The 24,386-nt window shown below is 43.2% G+C and overlaps 1 protein-coding gene across 2 annotated transcripts in view; it reads right to left on the bottom strand.

Annotated features, from left to right (window-relative positions):
- The window catches only part of PRRX1 (paired related homeobox 1), a 424,833-nt gene extending 401,235 nt beyond the window's left edge, over positions 1 to 23,598 (bottom strand). Inside the window, exon 1 of one of the 2 annotated variants that reach the window (XM_086964440.1) lies at positions 22,133 to 23,598. In XM_086964440.1, coding sequence (XP_086820566.1) covers positions 22,133 to 22,379 — 247 coding nt within the window. In that variant the 5' untranslated portion in view covers positions 22,380 to 23,598. The remainder of the gene's footprint in view (positions 1 to 22,132) is intronic. The other variant, XM_086964442.1, reaches the window with a different exon arrangement.
- Positions 23,599 to 24,386: the final 788 nt, after the last annotated feature.

Raw genomic sequence — 24,386 nt, 5'->3', positions numbered from 1 at the left:
GTTGTAAGTCACTTCGGAGCTCCTTGACCTTATAAATGAGCTTGGCAAACAGCTTCATACCTCGATATGATCACAGAACTCCTCAGTGACTCAAAGAAACCTAATGATGTATAACTGGGCATACATTTTGCGTTATATATATATTTATCTGCTATTTGATAACTTTCTAAAATCATTATAATACTGTTTTGGAGACATATATACCTTTTTGATATTTTAGTATTTATTGTCTATGATGTCTGAAAATAACCATGTATACCGATATAATTTGGATCTGCCACTGAATGGTAACATTACATGTACAGCAATTTATCTTGTCTAGTTACAAGGGGCGCTGTATCCAACAGCTAGTAATTCCCTGTGTCCTGACCATGTGGCACTCCTCTACAGATCTGGCCGATCACTTCCCACTCTATTTATGAAGTTAATTGTATTGGGGCTCCAATCAATTATGTGGGAAAACAGGGCCCACAAGAAATGTCAAATGTTCTGGTATTTATACCGTTATTTTTTCATTTGCTCTACTCTTACAGAATCACTAAATGAATGAATATTTCAAATAAGTTATGAGATTGGGATCAATCTCTCTTAGATTGTCAAGCTGCAGAAAAAGTAACGTTTTGCACTTTGCACTTTCACTTCACTTGTTTATTTATTTATTTATTTACACTTAACATTTTATTTACTATTTTCTAATAGGCTATATTTATTTACATATGCCTAGTATTGTAATGTGGTAGAAAGAATTATTTCATGTCTATGAATGTTCGGAACTACACACTAGAAACAATTGACGTCACCCATCTATGTAAAGTATTTAAACCAATGCATTTGTTCCCACTGTGTCATGTGATCAAGGTCCGAGGCGAGGCCAAAACGCGTCATGATGTCCATGCACTGAATTAAACACCAGAAGCACCAGAACTGTGGTCCGTGTCCGTGTCTTAAATACTAGGATTGTGTTTGTTTCAATACAGAAATTCCGATATATATATATATATATATATATATATATATATATATATATATATATATATATATATATATATATATATATTCCCCAAACTGATTGTTAACACCCGCTGCCACCAGATCAAAGGGCGCGTCGACACATGGACCTCCAAGTCACGGTCCAAATCAAATTTTATTTAATGCCAGCTGGATAGCACTATCCAGCTGGCATAAAATAATTTTGCACAGAAACAGTGTTGACTGCTTTCTTTTGCGTCATTGGAAGCGTTGGTGAATATATATATATATATACATATATATATATATATATATATATATACAGCGACGGCCCGTGGAGGGAGTTACGGTGGGGCAGGAGGGCGGGGAGGGGGAGGGGCAGGGTGGAGGTTGCTAAAAACCGGCATATGGATATTTGCAGGTAAGTAAACAATTTAATTAATAAAACGAATTTCGTAGCGCGCCTTGCATCGCAAAATGCAATGCAGTGCGAGCTACGAAATTCGTTTTTATTAATTAAATTGTTTACTTACCTGCAATTATCCATATGCCGGTTTTTAGCAACCTCCACCCTGCCCCTCCCCCTCCCCGCCCTCCTGCCCCACCGTAACTCCCTCCACGGGCCGTCGCTGTATATATATATATATATATATATATATTACCTACTGGCTATCGCCAGTAGGTATATATAGTTAGAATTTTTTCCCTATGGGACTTTTGAAAATTCTATGTCTAATAACTTTGGCGTTTGTGGACGGAATCGGCTGAAATTTTCAGGAAAATGGCACATTTTGTTTCTGAGCAGCCCCTGAAAATTTGGTGGGGTTTCGTCAAGGGGGGGCTGAGAAAAAAGGGGGGTCCCAAAACGCGTTTTTCCCATTCATTTTTCCATAGGGCGGTTGGACTCACTTTTAGCTCGAACGGCTGAATGGATTTGCACGAAACTTGGCAAAATTGTAGGGACTGTTAGCCCGATGTGCCTTTGCTAGGTCTCAATATATGTGCTCCAGTAGTTTTTGAGAAATTAACGTTCAAACCAAGATATATATCTGTAACAGCGCTCTGGGCAGCGATCCGGTCCGCTTACTTTTCGCTTATCGGAACTTTGCGCGCAGAAAGCTGATTGGCTCTCCGGTGTCTGTCAACATTCTAAACAGTCCGGAGCGGACGCCATCTTGTCTCTCGGTAGGATCGAGAGAGAAGAAGAGGTGGAAAACGAAGGGGGAATTTAATGAAAGGGGGCAAGGTATCCCCCTCTTGACCCCCTAGGAATGTTGTTGGGGTTATTAAAGGGTCCCGTGGGGAAAATAAAAAAAAAATGATTTTTCACGGTAGAAGCGCGGCCGCGAACTGGTAGCGAAACGGGAATTCGCCATTTTGTGCTTCGTAAATTAAATTACTAGTTATAAGTGGGTGCGGGAGACGTATCCTAATCCCCTATGTTTCCTGAGGGTGGGTGAGGAGGCTGATATATGTTGATACATCTCTTCCAGCGGCTGTGCGTGAGCTTTTTTTTTTTTTTTGCTGCGTGACAGTCCGGAGCGGCCGCCATCTTGTCTCTCGGTAGGATCGAGAGAGAAGAAAAGGTGAAAAACTAAGGGGGAATTTAATGAAAGGGGGCAAGGTATCCCCCTCTTGACCCCCTAGGAATGTTGTTGGGGTTATTAAAGGGTCCCGTGGGGAAAATAAAAAAAAAATGATTTTTCACGGTAGAAGCGCTTCACGGGCCGCGAACTGGGCCGCAAACTGGTAGCGAAACGGGAATTCGCCATTTTGTGCTTCGTTAATTAAAGTACTAGGTATAAGGGGGTGCGGGAGACATATCCTAATCCCCTATGTTTCCTGAGGGTGGCTGAGGAGGCTGATATATGTTGATATATCTCTTCCAGCGGCTGCGCCATCTTGCCTTTTTTCGAATGCCACAATTTTTGTCGTGCACGGCAGCCATTTTAGATGCCAGGCTGGTCCCAGGCTATCACCTACCCCTGCGGATGTAGTTTATGGCCCCAGCTGTAGAGAATTCAGACATGCCAATCCTCCTGATTCAGGCGTGTGAGTACTGATTTCAGTGCTAGTCTCCCGCCTCCCGATTTCTGCAAGCAAAAACCCGGGGGCATATTACGAACAACTAGCGATAATTTTTGTCTATAACTTGTTTAGAGACAAAAATTATCGCCGCACATCGGCGATTTTTATCGCAGATAAACCTTGCTATTATCGCAGAAAAGTCAGCGATATTCATGTATTATCGACCTAATGCTCTTAGCCATGTTATCCACCTCCCATTGGATAACATGGCTAAGAACTGCTCAGGGCAGGTGTTAGATTTTGGAGATATTCGCGCTTAGCGCGAATATCTCCAAAAGTTGGTAATAGAAGGTAGCGATGTTAGGGACTGTTTCCAGTCGCTAACATCTTGGCACGCCACTTTGCATGTCATTAGTGATAAGTATCACTGACATGCAAAGCCGGGCCCAAGATGGTCGCTATCTCCTTTTAGGTGTCACTAACTGGTGTTAGCGACAGCTTGATAATAGGGAAATAATTTTATCTCCGCTTTCATGGTTTTTAAAGCCAAAAAAGCGGAGATAAACCCCCTTGATAATATGCCCCACGATTCCTTGGGGGTTTCAGCTGACAGGGCTTGGTATTGTGTTACATGGTAATTTTTCCATGAAACGTCAGAGGGTCGATGTAGGGGTTCTAGAAGAGGTGATAAACCATTTAAGCCTCATGAACAAGCGCATGGTCTTTTAAAGATTTGTGAAGTACTCGGGGCGGCGGTGTGTGTGTGCCCTCTTTCAGGAGCGGGCGGGGGGGCACTGCCAGCAACTTGCCAGGTCAGGTAGTGTTCAACACGTGCATCACCCTTTCTCTGCCTGCTATTGCGCTCCATGCTTCGGAAAGGTAAGAAAAAGAACGTGCATTTGAGTTTGAAATGTCCGATCCTGCAGCAGCACACTTCCAAAGCCCACACATGACAATAACCCGATTCAAGGCCCCATTCACCCGTTTTTCAAAAAATAGATAACACTCCAACAAATTAAGGTTATAAAACTTTATTAACTTTTAACGATAATGAACAGAACAAAAACTAAAAACATTTAAACATTTATTAACACAAAAAGCAACAATGGTTAGAAGCTGTCTTTTGTGCGAATAGTCCCAAGGCAGCACAACGTGCAGAGTTCTGGACGGCACCCAGGTGATGTCGCCTGGGTGCCGCACTGGTTTAGGGATCCTACAATGCTGCTCCGAAAATTGGCGTGGGGCGTCCCGGGTGGGGCGGGGGGAGGCCTCGTCAGTAGCGGTCTGTTGTGCGAATAGTCCCAAGGCAGCACAACGTGCAGAGTTCTGGACGGCACCCAGGTGATGTCGCCTGGGTGCCGCACTGGTTTAGGGATCCTACAATGCAGCACAGAAAAACAGCGTGGGGCGTCCCGGGTGGTGCGGGGGGAGGCCTCGTCAGTAGCGGTCTGTGTCCAGTGTCACATGGCTGACACAACATGTACGACAGGCACCCAGGTGATGTCCAGTAAACTGCCGCACTGGTTTTGGTATCCTACAATGCTGCTCCGAAAATTGGCGTGCGGCGGCCCGGGGGGGGGGGGGGGGGGGGGGAGGCGGCGTGAACGGGCCTCCCCAGGTGGCGGCCATCTAGCTGAGTTGCGCTCGCTCTTGCGGCCACAGCGTCTCGCTCACCATGTTGTGGAGTTGCTCCCACTCTTGCAGTGCAGCGATAGGCGGCTGCCACATGGCTGTCAAAATGGCGGACGGCTCTTCGGTTTTGGGCCTGGTCCACTGAAATGGCCCTGGGACACCTTGGAAGTCGGACGCTTGCCTGCTAGGGCTTGGGCTCCATTCTCGAAAAGCGTCCCCTCAGCCGTGAAGATTGTATAAAAGTCTTGGGGGCCCCCGACTCCCGCAGGCTTCCGGTGGGGAGCGGCTGACATGATTGCTCGCGGAATGACCACGACGGAGCCAAGAGATGGTGGTGCTCTCATGCTGACGCCAGCTTCAGTCTGAATGATCCAGAAACAAGGTGGGGCTTTCATCGTTTGGGAAAAAAAAATGTTCTAAACCAATGAAAAGTGTTATTTTTAGGTCATATGACCAAGCCTTCCATCTTTAGCAAACCAAAAGTAAAATGAACCAATGAAAAGTTTTATAAACAAGTCACATGACCTGTTATGCGACATAGGGCTACAAAAAGCGTAGAAAATCCGTTGGCACGTGAGGCGGCGTCAGTAGCGGACCGATGTGCGAATAGGCCGAAGGCAGCACAACGCGCCGAGATCCGGATGGCACCGAGGTGGTGTCCAGCAAATTGCCGCACTGGTGTGGCCATCCTACAATGCTGCGCCGAAAGACGGTGTGTCCAGCTGAATTGCGGTCACTGTTGCGGTACAGTGACTCGAACGCGCCGAGATCCGGATGGCGCCGAGGTGGTGTCCAGCAAATTGCCGTACTGGTGTGGCCATCCTACAATGCTGCGCCGAAAGACGGCGTGTTCAGCTGAGTTCCGGTCACTCTTCCGGCACAGTGACTCGAACGCGCTGAGATCCGGATGGCACCGAGGTGGTGTCCAGCAAGTGGCTGCACTGGTGTGGCCATCCTACAATGCTGCGCCGGAAGTCGGCGTGGGGTGCCCCGTTGGCTTATGAGGTGATGTCAGTAGTGGACTGATGTGTGAATAGGTCGGAACCAGCACAAGGCGCCAAGATCCGAATGGCAAGTCCTGGATGTTGAGTGCCTCAGTTGAGATTTCTGAGCAGTGCTTGTAGAACTGTCTGAAGCTTATTTGCACCTGCTGCAGCTTCACTAGGTCCGGCGGAACTTGTTGCCTTTTCCTTTCTGCTTCTTTTCCTACAATGCGTTTCTTCTGAAGACACGACCAGGTCCCTGAATGTGTGCAGGGGGACGCTATTGAATGAATGAACGCGCCGAGATCTGGATGGCACCGAGGTGGTGTCCAGCAAATTGCCGCACTGGTGTGGCCATCCTACAATGCTGCGCCGAAAGTCGGCGTGGGGTGCCCCGTTGGTTTATGAGGTGATGTCAGTAGCGGACCGATGTGTGAATAGGTCGGAACCAGCACAAGGCGCCCTGCACTGTTGAGCCTTTTTCAATGTCTGTTTTTTGTTCTTTCCCCTCCATCAAAAACAAAACAAAAATACAAGGCGCCAAGATCCGAATGGCAAGTCCTGGATGTTGAGTGCCTCAGTTGAGAGTTCTGAGCAGTGCTTGTAAGACTGTCTGAAGCTTATTTGCACCTGCTGCAGCTTCACTAGGTCCGGCGGAACTTTTTTCCTTTTCCTTTCTGCTTCTTTTCCTACAATGCGTTTCATCTGAAGACACGACCAGGTCCCTGAATGTGTGCAGGGGTACGCTATTGATTGAATGAAAATGGCGGCTTGACACAAAGCTGACTCAAGCGTTACTGTTGGTGCTATACAGACAAAAATTGGTTTTCAGTTTGTACATTCTTCAGGTTTTTTTTTCCATCCAAGTCTGATTGAGAGTTTGTAGAAAAATGGCTTCAGATTTTCCACATACTACTCTTCAACATTCTTCCTAAATGTAACAATGTGAAACTCACTAGGAGAACGGCTGTTTCTGTTTCCTTTCAAAATGCTGCCACCAATATTTTCTGAATGGAAGACACCGTCTTGTAACATAAAGGGCCGAAAGGGGTTCTGGTCTGGCCGATGGTTGGTGGAGACATTTTGACTATATCTTGGACCTGCCCGGCCTCGCCCAAAATGGCGCCGGTATAAATGGGACTCGTAACTCTTTGCCCGCAAATGTATATCTAGAAAATGTTATTGTAAGTGGCCCTGTCGTATTTTAATTACAAAATGTACGTCCACCGATTCCGCAACTGTTAGACACCTTTGTTCTTGTCACCTAATGGCCCGCTCGTTACGTTCTTCTACAGTGTAAATGTCTCCTCATCATATACGATTTGAGTTTGCTCCGTGGCCGGCCCACGTGGTTATAGGCCCGTATTTGTATACTGACATTTTCACAATAAAGGTTTTTAAAACAAAACACGGTAGTAGTATTTTCATTTGTAAAGTTTTTACTTTTAGTGACTGTTTTCGAATCAGTAAAAGGCAAGTGAAATAAAGCAGTCCAATTACATGACGGATAAAAGGTATAATATGTAGGAACGCAGTAAAGATAAATGGTCAAGGGCAGTTGTGTTTTTCATGTCTGCAACATAAAGTGATCGATAAGAATCTGATAATCAGGCGTATCGGCGACTAAGACAGCAGGCCGAATCTCTTTTACTCAACGGCTCCGTCATGGAAGGAAGAAACGCCCTTTTTCTCGAAAAAGGAATATATTTTACTTGCAAGACAGTTGTAAATTTTCCGGGAAAGTACATTAGCCTGGAATATTATAACATATGTTTGAAAAAAAAATATTGTTCGAAAATAATAAAAAGCGTAATTTTTAGGTCATATGACCAAGCTTTTCATCATTAAATTAACAAAAGTAAAATGAACCAATGAAAAGTTTTATTAACAAGTCACATGACCTGTTATGCTTACGTTACGCGCTGCGCGCCGCGCCTCGGATTACTTCCGGGTGCGCTAACGCGGCGTGTCATAAAACGCATTACGCGACAACGTAGGTCAAGAATATAGTCTAAATGTCTCCACCAACCAGCGTTCAGAACACAACCCCTTTCAGCAGTCCAAAAAGTTCTGTTAAATGACAACAGAGGGGACAGGCAACAAGAACCATCAGTCAAAGAGGGGAGGGCAAGTTCTTCTCTTCCGGGTCATGTTGGGGCGCTACCGGAACTGATCGAATTGGTAGTCTACAGTGTTTCTGGATGTTTCAGACTAAAGCTGGCGTCAGCATGAGACCACTACCATCTCGTAGCTCCGTCGTGGCCATTCCACGAGCAATCATGGCAGCCGCTCCCCACCAGAAGCCTGCGGGAGTCGGAGGCCCCCAAGACTTTTGTAGAATCTTCACGGCTGAGGGGACGCTTTTCGAGAATGGGACCCAAGCCCTAGCAGACAAGCGTCCGAGTTCCAAGGTGTCCCAGGGCCATTTTAGTGGACCAGGCCCAAAACCGAAGAGCCGGCCGCCATTTTGAGAGTCCTGTGGCAGCCGCCTATCGCTGCACCGCAAGAGCGGGCGCATCTCAACTACATGGTGAGCGAGACGCTGTAGTCGCAAGAGCGGGCGGAAAACAGCTGAATGGCGGAAGAGGCACAGTGTAGCAAAAGCGGGCGGAATGGCAACTAAAACGATAAAGGGGCGCCTCACTACAGCTTGTCTTCAGGTCAAACGGATTGTGGGACAAGGTCCAGAATTGAAGAGTCATCAAAAGGCAAAAAGTACCGCCGGACCCCGGGAGCCGGCCGCCTATGTCGGGGGCGATCTCAGGCTACACCAGTGCTATAAGACTTGGGGAGGGTGTCGGAGCCAAGCGTCTTCTCCGAGTCCATGGCCATCACAGCGCCCCTCAGGGGCCTCCGTCAAGCTGTTTAGGAAGGTAACATATCACATTGTTTTCTAATGCAGTCAGGTCCACAAACGACACTCACTTACTTTGAGAATAGTGAAGCTGCAGTAGGTGGAAATAAGCTTCAGACAGTGTTACAAGCGCTGCTCAGAACTCTTAACTATGGCACCCAACATCTAGAACTTATGCTATTTGAGAATGGTAGTGACATCGAAGCATCTCAGGGACCAAAACCATTAACGTACTTTCACGTATGAAAATCTTACTTGGGGAGGGGGCAGGAGCGAAGCGCCCCCTCCCAGTCAGCGCCACCACACCGTATGTTGAAAATCTGAAGCCATCGTTCTACAAAGTCAACCAAACTTGGATTGAAAAATCTAGAAAAATGTACAAACTGAAAACCAGTTTTGGTCTGCATAGCATCAGTAACAACGCTTGAGTCAGCTTTGTGTCAAGCCGCCATTTTGATTCAACAAAGCACAGGCATTGAAAAAGGCTGAAATTCAGAACTCTAAACTATGGCACCCAACATCCAGGAGCTTGCTATCCGGATCTTGGAGCCTTGTGCTGTTTTCGATCTATTCACACATCGGTCCACTACTGACATCATCTTATAAACCAACGTTATGTAAATAGTTTTTTAATAAAATGTTTTACCCTGTTTCTTTGCTGGTGTGTTGTCTATATTTTTAATATTTGCATAGGGTTTGTCATTATTTTGTGCGGGATGGGTGATGGAGCCGAGCTGTCTTGCAGCCCTCATGGTGTGGAGCTCAGTTCATCTCACTATTTTCGTATTTCTCAAGAAGGGTTGTTCCTAATATTTCTATTTTAGCGAGGTCAAAAAGAGATCCAATTAGTGGCCTACTGATTTTGCTCGATTACTTTTATTTTTTTACACGATTTTTCACTATCTGCAAAGACTAAACAGAGTATTGCGACTTTGTGCTTGTTTGTAAATAGAGAATGATCCAAAGAGAACCAATTCTAAAACAGTAAATGCTTGGACAACAATCAATCAAATGGAGAGACAAGGAGGTACGACGGATTACAACGGGGGTAAAGGCCTGCGTTAACTACCCTTCTGTATCTGCAAAGAGAGAGTACTACTAAGGCAAAAGAGGGGAGGGGGGGGGGCAGCGTTCAAAGCACATCAGCGTGCATAAATACGAAAATGTTTTTATCTATCACGTACTTGACATTTTAAAGCTTTTCATATTTGCTATTAAAAAACCAATGAAATTCACAGAAAAAACCATAGGTTATAGTGGATATATAGTTAGGAATTTGCATTTACAAAACCTTGAAAATTCAATGAAAAAACCATAGGTTATAGGCCATATATAGTTAGGAATTAGCATTTACAAAACCTTATTTTACTCGCATAAAACCATTGAAATTCCATATATAGTTAGCTAACTATAAGCGCTAACTATATATCGCGCACCCGCAATCCACTGCTGATGATGTCACATATTACATCATTCATGACATGGTCAGTGACATCACTGATGACATCACTGATGACATCTCAAATGACATCACTGATGACAACTCAAATGATATCAATGATGACATCTCAAATGACATCACTGATGACATCACTGATGACAACTCAAATGACATCACTGATGACATCTCATTTGTCATCACTGATCACATCACTCATGTGATAATACAATGAACCTCTTCAGACTCTAATATAACCTTACATACACTCAGTATAAACAGACACTCACAGACTGTCACTCATCCATGGAGTTACTCACACACCTAGTCAGTCATGCAAAGAATCAATCACACCTCCATTTCCTCAACTATACAGTTATACACATCTTACTTATTCAAACATATAATAACACATATTTACTCTCTTATATAATCCCTGATACAAGCTCACAGTGATCGATACAGCCACTCACACATTCACTGGGTCTTATGTTCAGTTATTTATATATCTCAACTCTCACATGTATTGTGTTTTACATACGTACTTACTTGCACATGTAGCAATGAGAAATCCATTCACTCACCAACACACCCATGCACAGTCAACCGCCCATATAGCTGTTTCCACATGCACTCTTGAACTCATACTCCTAGTGAATCAACTGCTTACACATCTATGCACAGAGTCACGCACCTCCCAGCCACCCACACACACACTCAGCCTCCCATTCAAATATTTGGGCAACCAATCAATAACCCATATGGCCACTCTTATAGCTACTGATCAACACATGCAGCAGCTTACACAACAACAAACATACTGATGCACGAATTAAGACAGTTTAGTCACTAACCCATGTACTCAGTGAGACACATTTAATCACTCACTCATACAGTCAGTCATGCACCTACTAAATTCTTCATCCAGACACTTATACATCCACTCATTCTTCAATATGTGAAACATATTTAAACTTTACAGACACATACAATCACTGGTTGTTTTGATCAGTGATGTCATCAGTGATGTCACTGACCATGTCATGAATGATGTAATATGTGACATCATCAGCAGTGGATTGCGGGTGCGCGATATATAGTTAGCGCTTATAGTTAGCTAACTATATATGGAATTTCAATGGTTTTATGCGAGTAAAATAAGGTTTTGTAAATGCTAATTCCTAACTATATATGGCCTATAACCTATGGTTTTTTCATTGAATATATATATATATATATATATATCAAGGGAGCTTGCTCCCGAAACGCGTAGATGGAATTGCTGAATAAATAAGCTTTGGAAAAAACTCTGCTCGTGAGTGCCTGGATGCTTTCAGTGTGAGACTGAGATAACTGGAATCCTATCCCGAATATATATATATATATATATATATATATATATATATATATATATATATATATATATATATATATATATATATATATATATATATATGTATATATATATATATATATATATATATATATATTCATATATATATATTTTATATATTACCTACTGGCAGTCGCCAGTAGGTAGTTATAGTTAGGATAATTTTCAATGTTAAATCTCAACATTCTATTTTGAATAACTTTGGCGCCGGTTGACGAATCTGCCTGAAATTTTCAGGAAAATGGTCTCATGGCGGTCCGGTCCTTCCCTGAAAGTTTGGGGGGGATTCGTCAAGCGGGGGCCGAGATAAAAGGGGGGTCCCAAAACGCGTTTTCCCCATGTTAATTTCCATAGGGCGGTCGATTTCACTTTTAGCCCGAACGGCTGAATGGATTTCCACCAAACTTGGCAAAATTGTAGGGACTGGTAGCCCGATGTGCCTTTGCTATGTCTCAAGATATGTGCTCCAGTGGATTTTGAGTAATTTAGGTTCAAAAAAATATATATATCTATAGGCGCTCTCCCGTGCGCGCACCCGAGTGCGCTCCAGGCGCGGCACGCGACTTGCGCGCAGGAAGCTGATTGGCTCTCAGTTGTCTGTAAACATTCTAAACAGTCCGGAGCGGCCGCCATCTTGTGTCTCGGTAAAATCGAGACACAAGGGGTTTGAAAAAAAAAGGGGCAAATGACCATAAGGGGGAAGAGTAGACCCCCTCTGACCCCCTAGGTTTGATGTAGGGACTAAAATAGGGTCCTGCAGGGCATTAAAATTTTTTTTTCGTTTTGCGCGGGGGAAGCGCATGGTACGCGCACCGGCGAAGCACGGGGAAAATCCAGGATTATATTTATGAAGGCCTTGCGCTGTTAGTTTTGCGCTTCCTGTGCGTCAATTTTTGTGACGCACCAGCGGTGTAAAAAAATGCGCATTGTTATGCAATATTTAAAAAGTGACGCATCTATCTAGATGCGTCACTTTTTAAATATAGTGCAACGAGGTACATTTTATTACACTGCTGGTGTTATGCGTCACTTTTCTGTGCGCACTTCTTATGACATTCCAGATGTGTCATATTTAATGTATGACGAATCATGTTGCAGATACAATATGGCGCAGAGTTTTAAAAAGTGACCCATGTACCTAGATGCGTCACTTTTTAAAAATAGCGTCAGGTATAATGCATGCAGAGGGGGTGTTCTCCCGCAAAAAGCTTTGTAATAGCGACGCAGTGAAATCTTTCAGATTTCACTGCGTCAGTTTTAGGATGCTGTTGCGTCAAAATCTTGTGCCTGCTTTACAGCAGGTGTTAGACTGAGGCAAGACCTTTCATATGCTGCTTTCCCCATTTGAAAGGACACATTACTGGAGTTGCGTCACTTTTGTGACGCACTCCAGCAATGCGTTACTTGGAATGTCATAAGGAGTGCGCACAGAAAAGTGACGCATTGCACCAGTAGTGTAAAAAAATGTGCCGCGTTGCGTTATATTTAAAAAGTGAGGTATCTAGGTAGATGGGTCACTTTTTAAAATCAAGCGCCACATTATATCTGCGTGAGGTATAATGCATGCAGAGGGGGTGTTCTCCCACTAAAAGCTTTGTAATAGCGACGCAGTGAAATGTTTGAGATTTCACTGCGTCACTTTTAGGATGCTGTTGCATCCTTTAAATATAGTGCAACGAGGCACATTTTATTACACTGCTGGTGTGATGCGTCACTTTTCTGTCCACAGTCCTTATGACATTCCAGATGTGTCATATTTAATGTATGACGAATCATGTTGCAAGGAGCTACAGATACGTCAGTATTTCTGACATATGTGTAAACATAAAAGTGATGCGAGGCCGGCGCAAAATTTTGACGCAATAGCATCCTAAAAGTGACGCAGGGAAATCTCATAGATTTCAGTACGTTGTTATTACCAAGCTTTTTGCGCGGGATTGCCCCTCTGCATACAATATACCTGATGCAGATACAATATGGCGCAGAGTTTTAAAAAGTGACCCATGTACCTAGATGCGTCACTTTTTAAAAAATAGTGTCAGGTATAATGCATGCAGAGGGGGTGTTCCTTGCAAAAAGCTTGGTAATAATGACGCAGTGCGTCACTTTTAGGATGCAGTTGCGCCAAAATCTTGCGCCTGCTTCACAGCAAACCTTTCACATGGTGCTTTTTCCATGTGAAAGGACACATTACTGGAGTTGCGTCACTTTTGTGACGCACTCCTGCAATGCGTTACTTTTGTGTTTACAGATATGTCAGAAATACTCCAGTTTATTCACTGTGTCATAACTTTCTTTTCTAACACTCACCTTCTTTCATTCCTCCTACTTCACTTCCTTTCACCTCTCATACCTTTCTGTTCTTTCTTACTCATTCTCCTTTCAATTATCAATGCACTATATTTCACTTACTCTTCATTTTTTAAGATTATAGCTCTTTGATGAGAATTGGAGGTAGTTCTGAAAAGAACTTTTGGTTTTCTTCTTTTAACTGAAGAGGAACAAAAACAGGGAATAGAAACTGCTCAACAGGAGCAAAAAGAAAAGAAAAAAATTAGGGGTGGGAAGGGCAGTGATGGTTCTCCAATGCCCGAACCATGAGCAGGACACTTTGCTCCCCATAGGTGAGGAGTTGATTGCAGTATCTGCATTTGACGACCCCATGGTTGAATGCAGGTTGAATGTTTGCTACCTGCCCCTGAGATTGTTCTCTTCCAGAAGAAGTTGCTCCTCCTGTTGATGTAGAGGCCCCATCTCTGGGAACCTCCTGTGCCAGAGCCCTGACACTTTCCCGGGCAAAATTCTGGGGGTGCCTCCTCTCCACATGTCGGATCATCGTAAAGTTCCCAAAAGAGTATTTTTTTTGGGGGTTACCCCGTGACAGGACCTGTTTGCAGATCCTGCACTCTACTTTTGGTGCATTCACCTTCTTCTGGCCTTCTGGAAACTTAAAAAATTTCCAAATGAAATGTTCCTTCACCTTTGGGGTAGGAGGCTCTTCATCAATGAAGTCATCTTCACTGCTGGATGGTCTGGCAGCCATGATGAATCCAGGAATATGGAGCAGCAAAAAAGGCAGGTCTTTCAGTCACAAAAGTGAAAGAAGAAGTGAAGGAAATGGGTGGGGATTTCATTCATTGTAAAAAAAAACTGTTAGCAACCAATGAAAAGTGTTATTTGAGGGTCACATGACCCGACGCGTTTACGCTGCGCGCTCCGGAGCACTTCCGGGTGCGTTTACGCAGCGCGATCGTAGGCGCTTCCGGGGCGCAAACGTGGCGCGATCGTAGGCGCTTTTCCGTGCGTTTATGCGCCGCGCACGTATGCGCTTCCGAGGGCACTTACGTTGCGCGCCGAAGTGACGTCATCAATCTTTTATAGAAATGCATAATCATTTTCCATATTAAAAAAAACTAATTTTATTTGTATGGTACGAAATGTTTTGCATTATTATTAACTTTTCATTCATATTTTTTTTTCACGAACGACAGTTGCGCTCTGGGTGCGCTTTCAGATGAGCTCTCGGAGAAGCTCACAGGAGAGCTTAGCTGAAAGCTTCCCGGAGCGCGCACCCAGAGCGCAAAAGAAAAAAATTATAAGAAAAAATGAATACTTAAAAAAAAACAGCAAATTGTAAAAAAAAAAAAGGTTAGAAACTCGATATACAAAGGAATTAGCATTTAAAAAACCTATGAAATTCACTGAAAAAACCATAGGTTTCACACCAGTTATAGTTAGGAATTAGCATTTAAAAAACCTATGAAATTCACTGAAAAAACCATAGGTTTCACACCAGTTATAGTTAGGAATTAGCATTTAAAAAACCTATTAAATTCACTGAAAAAACCATAGGTTTCACACCAGTTATAGTTAGCTGGAAATTTTACTGATATAAAACCATTGAAATTCCCACGTTATAGTTAGTCGGACTCACTATAACTTGCGCGTGCAATGCACTGCTGATGACATCACATATTACATCACTCATGACATGGTCAGTGACATCACTCATGACATCACTGATGACACCATCCTTGTGACACAGTGACAGACCTCCTTTCAGTGTAATGTAACCCATGAAACACATATTCAAAAATAGAAACTAATATTTTCAAAAAAGTGGATATACCCATACCAGTTACAACAACCAATTCAGTAATATCACCATCTAATACACATCCACTCATGTGTATGTATATGGGTTATTAGATATTTTTATTAGTATCAGTATGAGTGTCTATATGGTTTGGTGGGGGTATTACTTAGCACATAGATGCATGAGTGACTGACTCTTTGTTTGTATGTGTTTTGAAGACAACATATGTACAGGACTGTATGGGTGGATGAGTGTCTATATGTGTTTGTTAGTGAGTGAATGACTGTCTCACTAGTGTCTTTATCAGTAACTACATATGTTTTAATCTAGTATATATGAATATTGATGTATATAAGTGAGTATATGTGAGAGTAAGAGATTGTAAGAGTTCCTGTTTAAATAAGTATGTGTTTCTATAAGTGATTGTTTAAGAGAATAAATATGTGTAATTTTAAATAGAAGTAAGGTGGAAGTGTGTGTATAACTCTATATTCAAATAAATGGATGTCCAATAGTTTATTTGCACGTGTGAATATGTGTGTGAGTAACTTTTGGATGAATGTCGGTGTGTAACAGGATGTATAGGTGTATCACTTCATATGATGAGTGAGTATATGTATGAGTGACTATATAGAACTATTGGTGAATGAGTGGATGTGTATATAGATAGTGGAATTACTGAATTGCTTGTTGTAACTGATATAGGTATCTCCATTTTTTAAAAAATTTCAGTTTCTATTTTTGAATATGTGTCTCAAGGGTTACATTATAGTGAAAGGAGGTCTGTCACTATGTCACAAGGATGGTGTCATGAGTGATGTCACTGACCATGTCATGAGTGATGTAATATGTGATGTCATCAGCAGTGCATTGCACGCGCAAGTTATAGTGAGTCCGACTAACTATAACGTGGGAATTTCAATGGTTTTATATCAGTAAAATTTCCAGCTAACTATAACTGGTGTGAAACCTATGGTTTTTTCAGTGAATTTAATAGGTTTTTTAAATGCTAATTCCTAACTATAACTGGTGTGAAACCTATGGTTTTTTCAGTGAATTTCATAGGTTTTTTAAATGCTAATTCCTAACTATAACTGGTGTGAAACCTATGGTTTTTTCAGTGAATATATATATATATAGATATATATATATATATAGATAGATAGATAGATAGATAGATAGATAGATAGATAGATAGATAGATAGATAGATAGATAGATAGATAGATAGATAGATAGATAGATAGATATAGATAGATAGATATAGATTTATGTACTTATTTGTCCATCTGTCCTTCTCCTTCATTGCTGTAAGCGCTGCCATGCGCCTGATCCGAGGGGGTGCCGTGCAAGTTATGGAGTAAGCATCTTCCGTCTTTAATGTCACATTCCCGCCTTACTCCAAGAAGACAGCCAACACTCTTAGGGGCGCGTATATCTTGTGTTTTTTTCCATTTTCCTTCTCCCGTCTTGAAGCTTTTCAGCTACTCACACAGCCTTGTTCTGTGCACTGAACAAGTGTAAGGAGTAATGAGTGCATGTGATTTCCAGACACCTCCACTTTTCAGACTTCAACTTGTACAAATCCCACACATATGGAAAACTAGATCCAGTAGTGAAGCCTTCTCCTACATCACTCCTAAAACGTATAATGATCACCAGCTACACATAGGAGTCTCCTCTTCACTTCTGAAATCCACAATAAGCTGAAAACCTGTTTTTTTAAAGTATTCTCACTAGACCCTAGGTGTACCTAGACTCACACCTGCTCTGCGCCAGGATACCCTCACAAGTGATAGTGCGCTCTACAAGTCTGCATAACATAACTCCTGTACAGAACTCTATGACTAAGTAAGCAAATATGTACATGCACACGCGCACACACACACACACGACTGCAGCTATATGTTATGTTGCACCCATGCCCAAAACTCAATGACAAATGTAGATGCATACCTTTCTTAAATTTAAAAGTCAATAACTGAAAATATATATTCACACACAAATTTATAGCTGGCTAAATAAAAAGTACTAAAGGTTCTAGATATTACCTTTTTATTTGCGGGATAAAGTACCCTCTGCCATTCAATATATTGTTTTGGTTATTTAGCATTTGTGAGCGCACAATCTGCCATTAGCTGTCCTGGGTGTGAAATTATAAATGTTTCACTGCAAATCATATTGCAAATCATAGCGGCGTACTGTAACCACGGAGAGAAAAGAGGCCAACTGAGACGTTTATTAGAAGGTAATGGAACGTCAACATGACTTACAATATGCTTTTAATGTAATACAGATGGTAATGTATTCCTTATGATACATTGTGTCATAAAAAAGAGATGGTTTGGTTGCTGATAGGTTGTATAAATGGAAAATCTGGGGTAAGAAAATAAACGCCTCAATTTGCAGCTAATAGTTGTTGCAAAATCCGGTTATAGATATTTTAAGGGGTCACTTCTAAACATGGCTATAGTATAGAATGTGTAGTAATATACATATGTATACTGACTTTTATGTAATGAGCTCTAACACAATGTTAAAAATACCTTGTCCATTCTAAGAACTGTTAGTTTTCAAAGAATAACAGTCAACATTTTGAGAATTAAGGACACATAACGGGTAAGCATGGTATATAGTTCTATATTGGCTTTGAGGAGCTGTAGCGACATCATAATCCAAGAGGCCAAAGGCTGAATTGTTGAGAAATGTCATTAGAACTGCCAAATACTAATAAAGGAATACATTACATGCGTTTACAATTCTGTACGTTTTATTTTTCTTATTTTGGAGACGTTAACTTGAACAGGTTTTTTTTTTTAGCAACAAGAGAAATGGTTCTTGAAAATAGTTAAGTGGAATTTTGCACTACATTCTTTCATTGTTATTAAAATAGTCACAAAAATAATGTTCTGAAGGATGTAGAATTTCAAAATAAAGGCAGTGGATTTGATCAAAAATTAAAATTCGGGTTGTAGGATAGAGAGGTTGTTGAAAGAGAAGTTGATTGTTAGAATGTTCGCGTTTCTCTACCCTTTATGGATGCAATGTAATTAGACGACCCGTATTTCAAGAGAGTCATACAATATTTTCCATGTTTCTGAGACACCCATGAAATATTTTCCATATTTTACAAGTCCGATGAAATATTGGTTTTTATACCACCACAGTTTGTGCAAAGAAAAACAACCAAACGTGTAAATGTAGTTACATATAATTATGCAATTGTTTATACACATGAATATATAGAGAGAGAGTGAGGCAGTTAAATAACAGCACAAAATGTAAGATACACTCTCCCAATTACAAATTCTATCCATAAGCTTTTAATATCGCATTAGGACATTCCGCTTTTTAACAGAAAATTGTTACCGACTGATTGTGTTATGTTTCTCTGACTTCTTATTATTAGCACACACTTTCAATGCACCTTGTAATTATCCATACTATGCAAAAAGCAATGTAGTGGAAGTACGATGCTGCGCTTGCAGATACAGGCTGGGATGGTACTACTACTCCGTGTAATTCATGTTTTTAAAGAGCATGTGAATGCCTTATGTCTTTTTTAGATGTTGATAAAAATGATAAACTTTAGACAACGTGGCCAGAGAGATAACCTCGCTTCTGCCACCTGCGGTGATTTACGAGACAAGAATTTCGGCACACTAACTCAGACTTTCATCCAAGTTGTGAGGTTGATCCATTAAGAACTACTGAATTGGGTAACAACATCATCTGTTCGGTAACAGCATTTAAAAGTGTGGGGGCGGGGAGAATAGAATATGATGTACCACAATTAAAATAAGATATCTGTAAAATGATATAAATGTGCTGTAGAAAAAATAAATACTGATCTATTGTGTAAATTTGTATTTTTTTCCGGTTCATTTGCACTGAAGGGACACTTGCAAAACTGACCAGTAGTTGGGCTCGGGAATATGAACTAAAGTCCTCCAAATACCTGAGGAAAGCTCTCCTTTCTCTTTCCTATACAGCGCTCTGCCTCCACCGCCTCTCTTTGTACTCTGATTTACCCGAACATATTCTATCTCATTTTTATTTGGGTCAAATTAAGGTAAATGTGTTTCTTTATTTTTGGGTGCTCTAATGCTCTGTTATATTACTTTGCTGCTTCCACATCAGAGATTTTGCTCAGCACCCTGACACGCTATGGGCCTAGCACACTCTGTGAAAAACTCTGAACAGAAAAAATAAATTAGAAATGAATTTGCTGGGCATGAATGGTTTTTGGTGCAAAAATGTTGCAGAAGGGAATTGTACAAAGAATGGAAATTGGCAGTTGTTACTGCATTGGAATCAGTGTTCTATCATTATCAGCAGTAGTATTTTCCATGTTTTCTCAGGTAAAGCTAGCTAGAAGGCTAACCCTGGCCCTAATATTTGTAGTACTCATGCATTTATCTAATTCCAACCTACTTACACAATTATGATCACAATGACCCTATTTTAACCTAATTATAACTAACTATAACCTTAAGCAAAACGGTAACTCCAATCACAACGGTAAGCTAAACATTAATCCAACAGAAAACACTAATGTCAAACCCCCCCTGATTATAAAGTTACATTTAACTCCACCCATAAAACCTAATGTAACCATAGTCTAATCACAGAGGGAATCGACACTCCAATCCTAATCTAATCTAACATACAGTGTTAAACCAAACACTACATATTTTAACAGAAACTCATACATAACTTGCACTAACCTACCCCCAGCTGTAATCCACACAGTAACCATAAACGAACCTGAAACTAAACTAACAATAACATAACCTTAAATTAATCATAGCCAAACTTTGACCCTTGCCACAACCATTCCATAACACTAACCTAGCCCAATATTGAACATTTGAAACATCCCTGATCTTAACCTTACCCTTAGAACTAACCATAACCCAAGCCTCACTTAACTTACACCTACCATTATTCATTGCACTCACTTTAGGCTGAGTCTCAAGTTGTGTTTATGTGTGTGTGATGCTCCCGAAACTTCAGGACTATGCCACACATATGTGTGGAGTAAGGCCTAACAGCTTACAGAAACACTTAATGAGTTGCACCTTTGGCACTAATATAAACGTATCTAAATGTAACTTAATCCAAACCACAACCATAGCATAACATTAACCTAAACAAAATACTAGCATCAATCCGAACACTATCCTCTCCTTCACCATTGTTGTGACTAGGCCTTTGACCAGAATTTCTCAGCAGAACTTGTTCCCTGCCTTTGTCAGATACACCATACAAAGTAGTTGTTAAATTGTCTTACAGGAGCAGAGAATGCTCTGAAGTGTGGATGGGCCTATAACCCCAGGGCATCATAGGGTCTGCTAGGGTATTGTTCCGAGAGGGCCTCTGAAGGCCGGAAGCGCAGTCCTTTTCATCAGGCACAGTATTTTACAGATTATACCTCGGTTTCCCTTTCCGACTAGGGTCCGAGTCAGCCCTTGCAGCTGTGCTCCTGCGGCTGTGAATGGTATGGTACTGTATAAGGTGAGCAGGACACCTACAGTCAGATGCCATGTTTAGGCTCTGAGGATGCAGACGGCAGTTCTGTCTGTACGGGCTTTTATCTTGACGAATTAGCAATATGCATTCCAAGCTTGAAATCAAGTGCCAATATAATGTTTTGACTGTGGGCAGAATGGATTATCGGCCTTAGTTATTGGCAGATCCATTCTCGATGTTTCTATGTTCTCACGCTCTCAGGCGTGAGTAACTTCAGCGTCACCAGCGTAGGCTCTGTGGTGTACATTTGGATACACATATTCTCCGAGTCCCACCGCCACTACGTGCACTGTGTTCCGCTCACCTACTCTGTAATGTATTTGATATAAATAGTATACATGTATGGTGTTGGGACCGGAGTCACACCACGTGCTGGAACGGAACGAGAATCCTCAACGGAGGAGCAGCAGCGGCAGCGTGCCCCCTGAGAGGTGTACATGAGCCCCTAACCCGGGCAGGTCTCTGACAGGCTGTGACCAAGGTTCGCAGGCCCCATTACCGGCACAGAGATGTCGCTTTACGCACTGGACGTTAACTCGGTGCGCTCGTCCTACCCATTGTGCGGGTAAAGGATCCGAGTGATCACATTTACCAGTGGCGTGGCCAGTATGTTATGGGCCTAGTCCAAGGAAGTATGAAATGGGAAATACACCAATAACTAGGGTTCGATGGGTTCTTCCGGCCTCTGGGCCCCGGGGCCACAGCACCTGCTGCACCGATGGAAGCTGCGCGCCAGGTCTTTGCAAATCAACTCTAGGTCCACATACTGTCCAAAGACGGCAACTCCCAGATTAGTGCAGTCCTGTCTCCACGTAAATGCTCCTGTGGGGAAGGCTGGCACGACGTGCACCGAACGGGAAATGTGTGGAGGGCGCGCAGAAGATCGTCTAAGGGCACACACATCTGAGTGCATACCATATATATCACTTCAATACCCAATCGAGCGGGTTTCTCTCATGTTTAGTTCATGCTTCAGAGACAGATTGTGTGTTTGTAGGAGACAGCGAGCCGTAAAACTGCAAGAGACAACACATTAGACACAGGCAGCTTTTCCCTTCTCTTCAAAGAAGAGTTAGCACTGTACCTGCGCCCCCTCCACCCCCAGCTTTTTAGGTAACCATGGAGCCCACACTCGCACTCACACACCCAAACAATGTCGCTCTATGTCACTCGCTTTGAAGTTTCACTTCTCTCCCCCCTGCACTTACTGTCCTGCTGAGGGGTGTCGCTGCCACTGGTCAGCCCCGAGGACTCCAGGAGGCTCCGGCCCGCCTCCACTGACGCCTCGTCCGCCTGCACCCCCGTCAGTTCGCCGCTGTCCTCCAGGTCCAGCAGGTGACTGACCGAGAAGTTCTTCTTGGCTTGCAAGGTGTCCAGGCTCGCCGCCATGGGGTTCTCCAGGCGGTTGGAGAGTGGGGCCGGCCTGTCCAGAACTTGGGGGTAGCTGGAATTCATGGTCCAGCGCTCCAGCTTCGGGGATGGGGTGGAACACACACCTGTGCGAGAAGAGTCCAAAAGTAACCAGCCTTGGCTTCTCTCAGGCCCGCCAAGCAGGGCAAAAGAACAACAAATCCGTGCCAATAGGAAAATGCAACTGCTATGGGCACTACTGCTGCCAATCGTGCAACTGTTAGTCGGGGACAGTCAGTGCCCACTTCCGTCCACAGCAAGCCACCGCCGAACCCACTGCTACCACAGCTGCTCTGGGTCGAAAGGAGTTGATCACGGCAAAATACAGATGCTTCTTTGAAGAGGAATACAACACAACCTCCGACTACAGCTGCACACGGCAGAGCCACTTCCCTGATATACCAGTCTTCGGAGAATGGAATTGACACTAAATAATGCAGCTTCCCATTGTCGGGGGTGACTTCCAACTTGAGAATACCAGGGCCAACGCAACGGAACCCAGCAGCACAATGCTGTCTACTGCTGCTGAATGAAGCACACAACCGCCCTCGAAATAACAGGCTCTGGGCGCAAATACCGAACTGTCAGCAGGACAGCTAATCTGCTCGTCGGATGATGGGACTGTCAACGTGAGGATGCGTCTCTGGGCTGGAGAAGGACGATGCTTACTGGGGAACAAGACCTGGGCTGCAGTACGCGGCTGGCTCCTGGAAACAACATCCGCCACGTGAAGCACTCAGCCCGCTGTAGGATAATGGATTAATACAGTCGCCCAATGGTGAACACAGCTGCCCACCGACGAGAGCGTCTGCCAACCGGAGAATAGGGCTCGCCGCTGCAGATCACAGCAGCCAGTTGAACACCATGACTGCTCACCGGAGACTAGATTTCCGCTGCTCAATCCAGGTGTCACTGGAAAGCACAGCTGTCCAAGTGCCCAGCTACCGGCCAATGAACCCAACTATTCACTTGGCGAAAAGCTTGCCGCGCAATGATCAAAGTTTCAGCGACATCAAAGAGTCGATAAAGTGAGTTTCTCTTTAAAAATATATTCCCAGGCAGCAGTGGGGCCGACAGAAAGAGCTTTCTCAAACTATCTTCCGTTGGACTGCCCGTCCCCTCCTCCGTACGGCTTTTCGGGAGTGACTGAGGTTTCACAGAGCCTGATGTCTTACAGATGTACGGAAAAGCTGCATTCTCAGCTTACCCTTCCTGGGGAAAAAAACATTTTTACGGAGTTCAGCGGTTTTTTTCGCCACCCGTACGACTCCTTCTCCCTTTCTCAGTTGGACGAAGTAGCTTTCTGGCACTTCAAAAGGCACAGCCTGGCATGTACGGGGAGGTGGGGGCCGGGGGGGGGGGGGGGGGGGGCAGAAAGAAATGAAATCTGCAGCCCCCTGGGAGCCCGGGTAGCTTATTAAAGGGCTGTAATTACGAGGCAACGCTTTTGTACTGGGCCTGACGGTTCGCAGGCCCCTTTACCCGCTCCACCCGCCTACAGCGCTACAACTAGACACTCTGATTAAGAAACTATCGGCCAGCATTTGATTGAGCCCAGCTAGCTTTTCTTGAGTGGTCTAATTACGCCTTCTTCACCTCTTTGCAATACCCCCAAATACCACAAGATGCGTGGCAATGAGGTGTTCTGGTGACTCAGGGCCATTTTCTTACCCCCATGTTCCCGACATCATTTGTATGTTTAAATTGGAGAGGCAGAGACATATTTTAGAAAAAAAAACAACCTCGATACATTTTTACTCTGATCCTGCGCCGTTTGCTCCAGGCTACAAGCAGAGAAACTGGGGAAATAAAACAAGCACGGGTCTGTTTCTTGGGAAGGTAACCAAAGCCTGTTAAGTTTTAAAACAATAAAGGAAAACACGCAATTGAACTGAACCCCAGGAAGCAAAAATATCCTGCTTTTTAAATGAGGAGAAAAGTGCATTTTGAAAGACCGAAATAAAATGGACTTTGATAGATTGGTGGGTGTAGGGCCTGCCTGGGATATCTGCGAACACGTTTACTCAGCTTTCACCCATAGCAGATATTATG

This window comes from Lissotriton vulgaris, chromosome 1_1 (genome assembly GCF_964263255.1).
Source record: "Lissotriton vulgaris chromosome 1_1, aLisVul1.2, whole genome shotgun sequence".
Taxonomy (NCBI): Eukaryota; Metazoa; Chordata; class Amphibia; order Caudata; family Salamandridae; genus Lissotriton; species Lissotriton vulgaris.
This window is presented reverse-complemented; position numbering and strand designations above follow the sequence as displayed.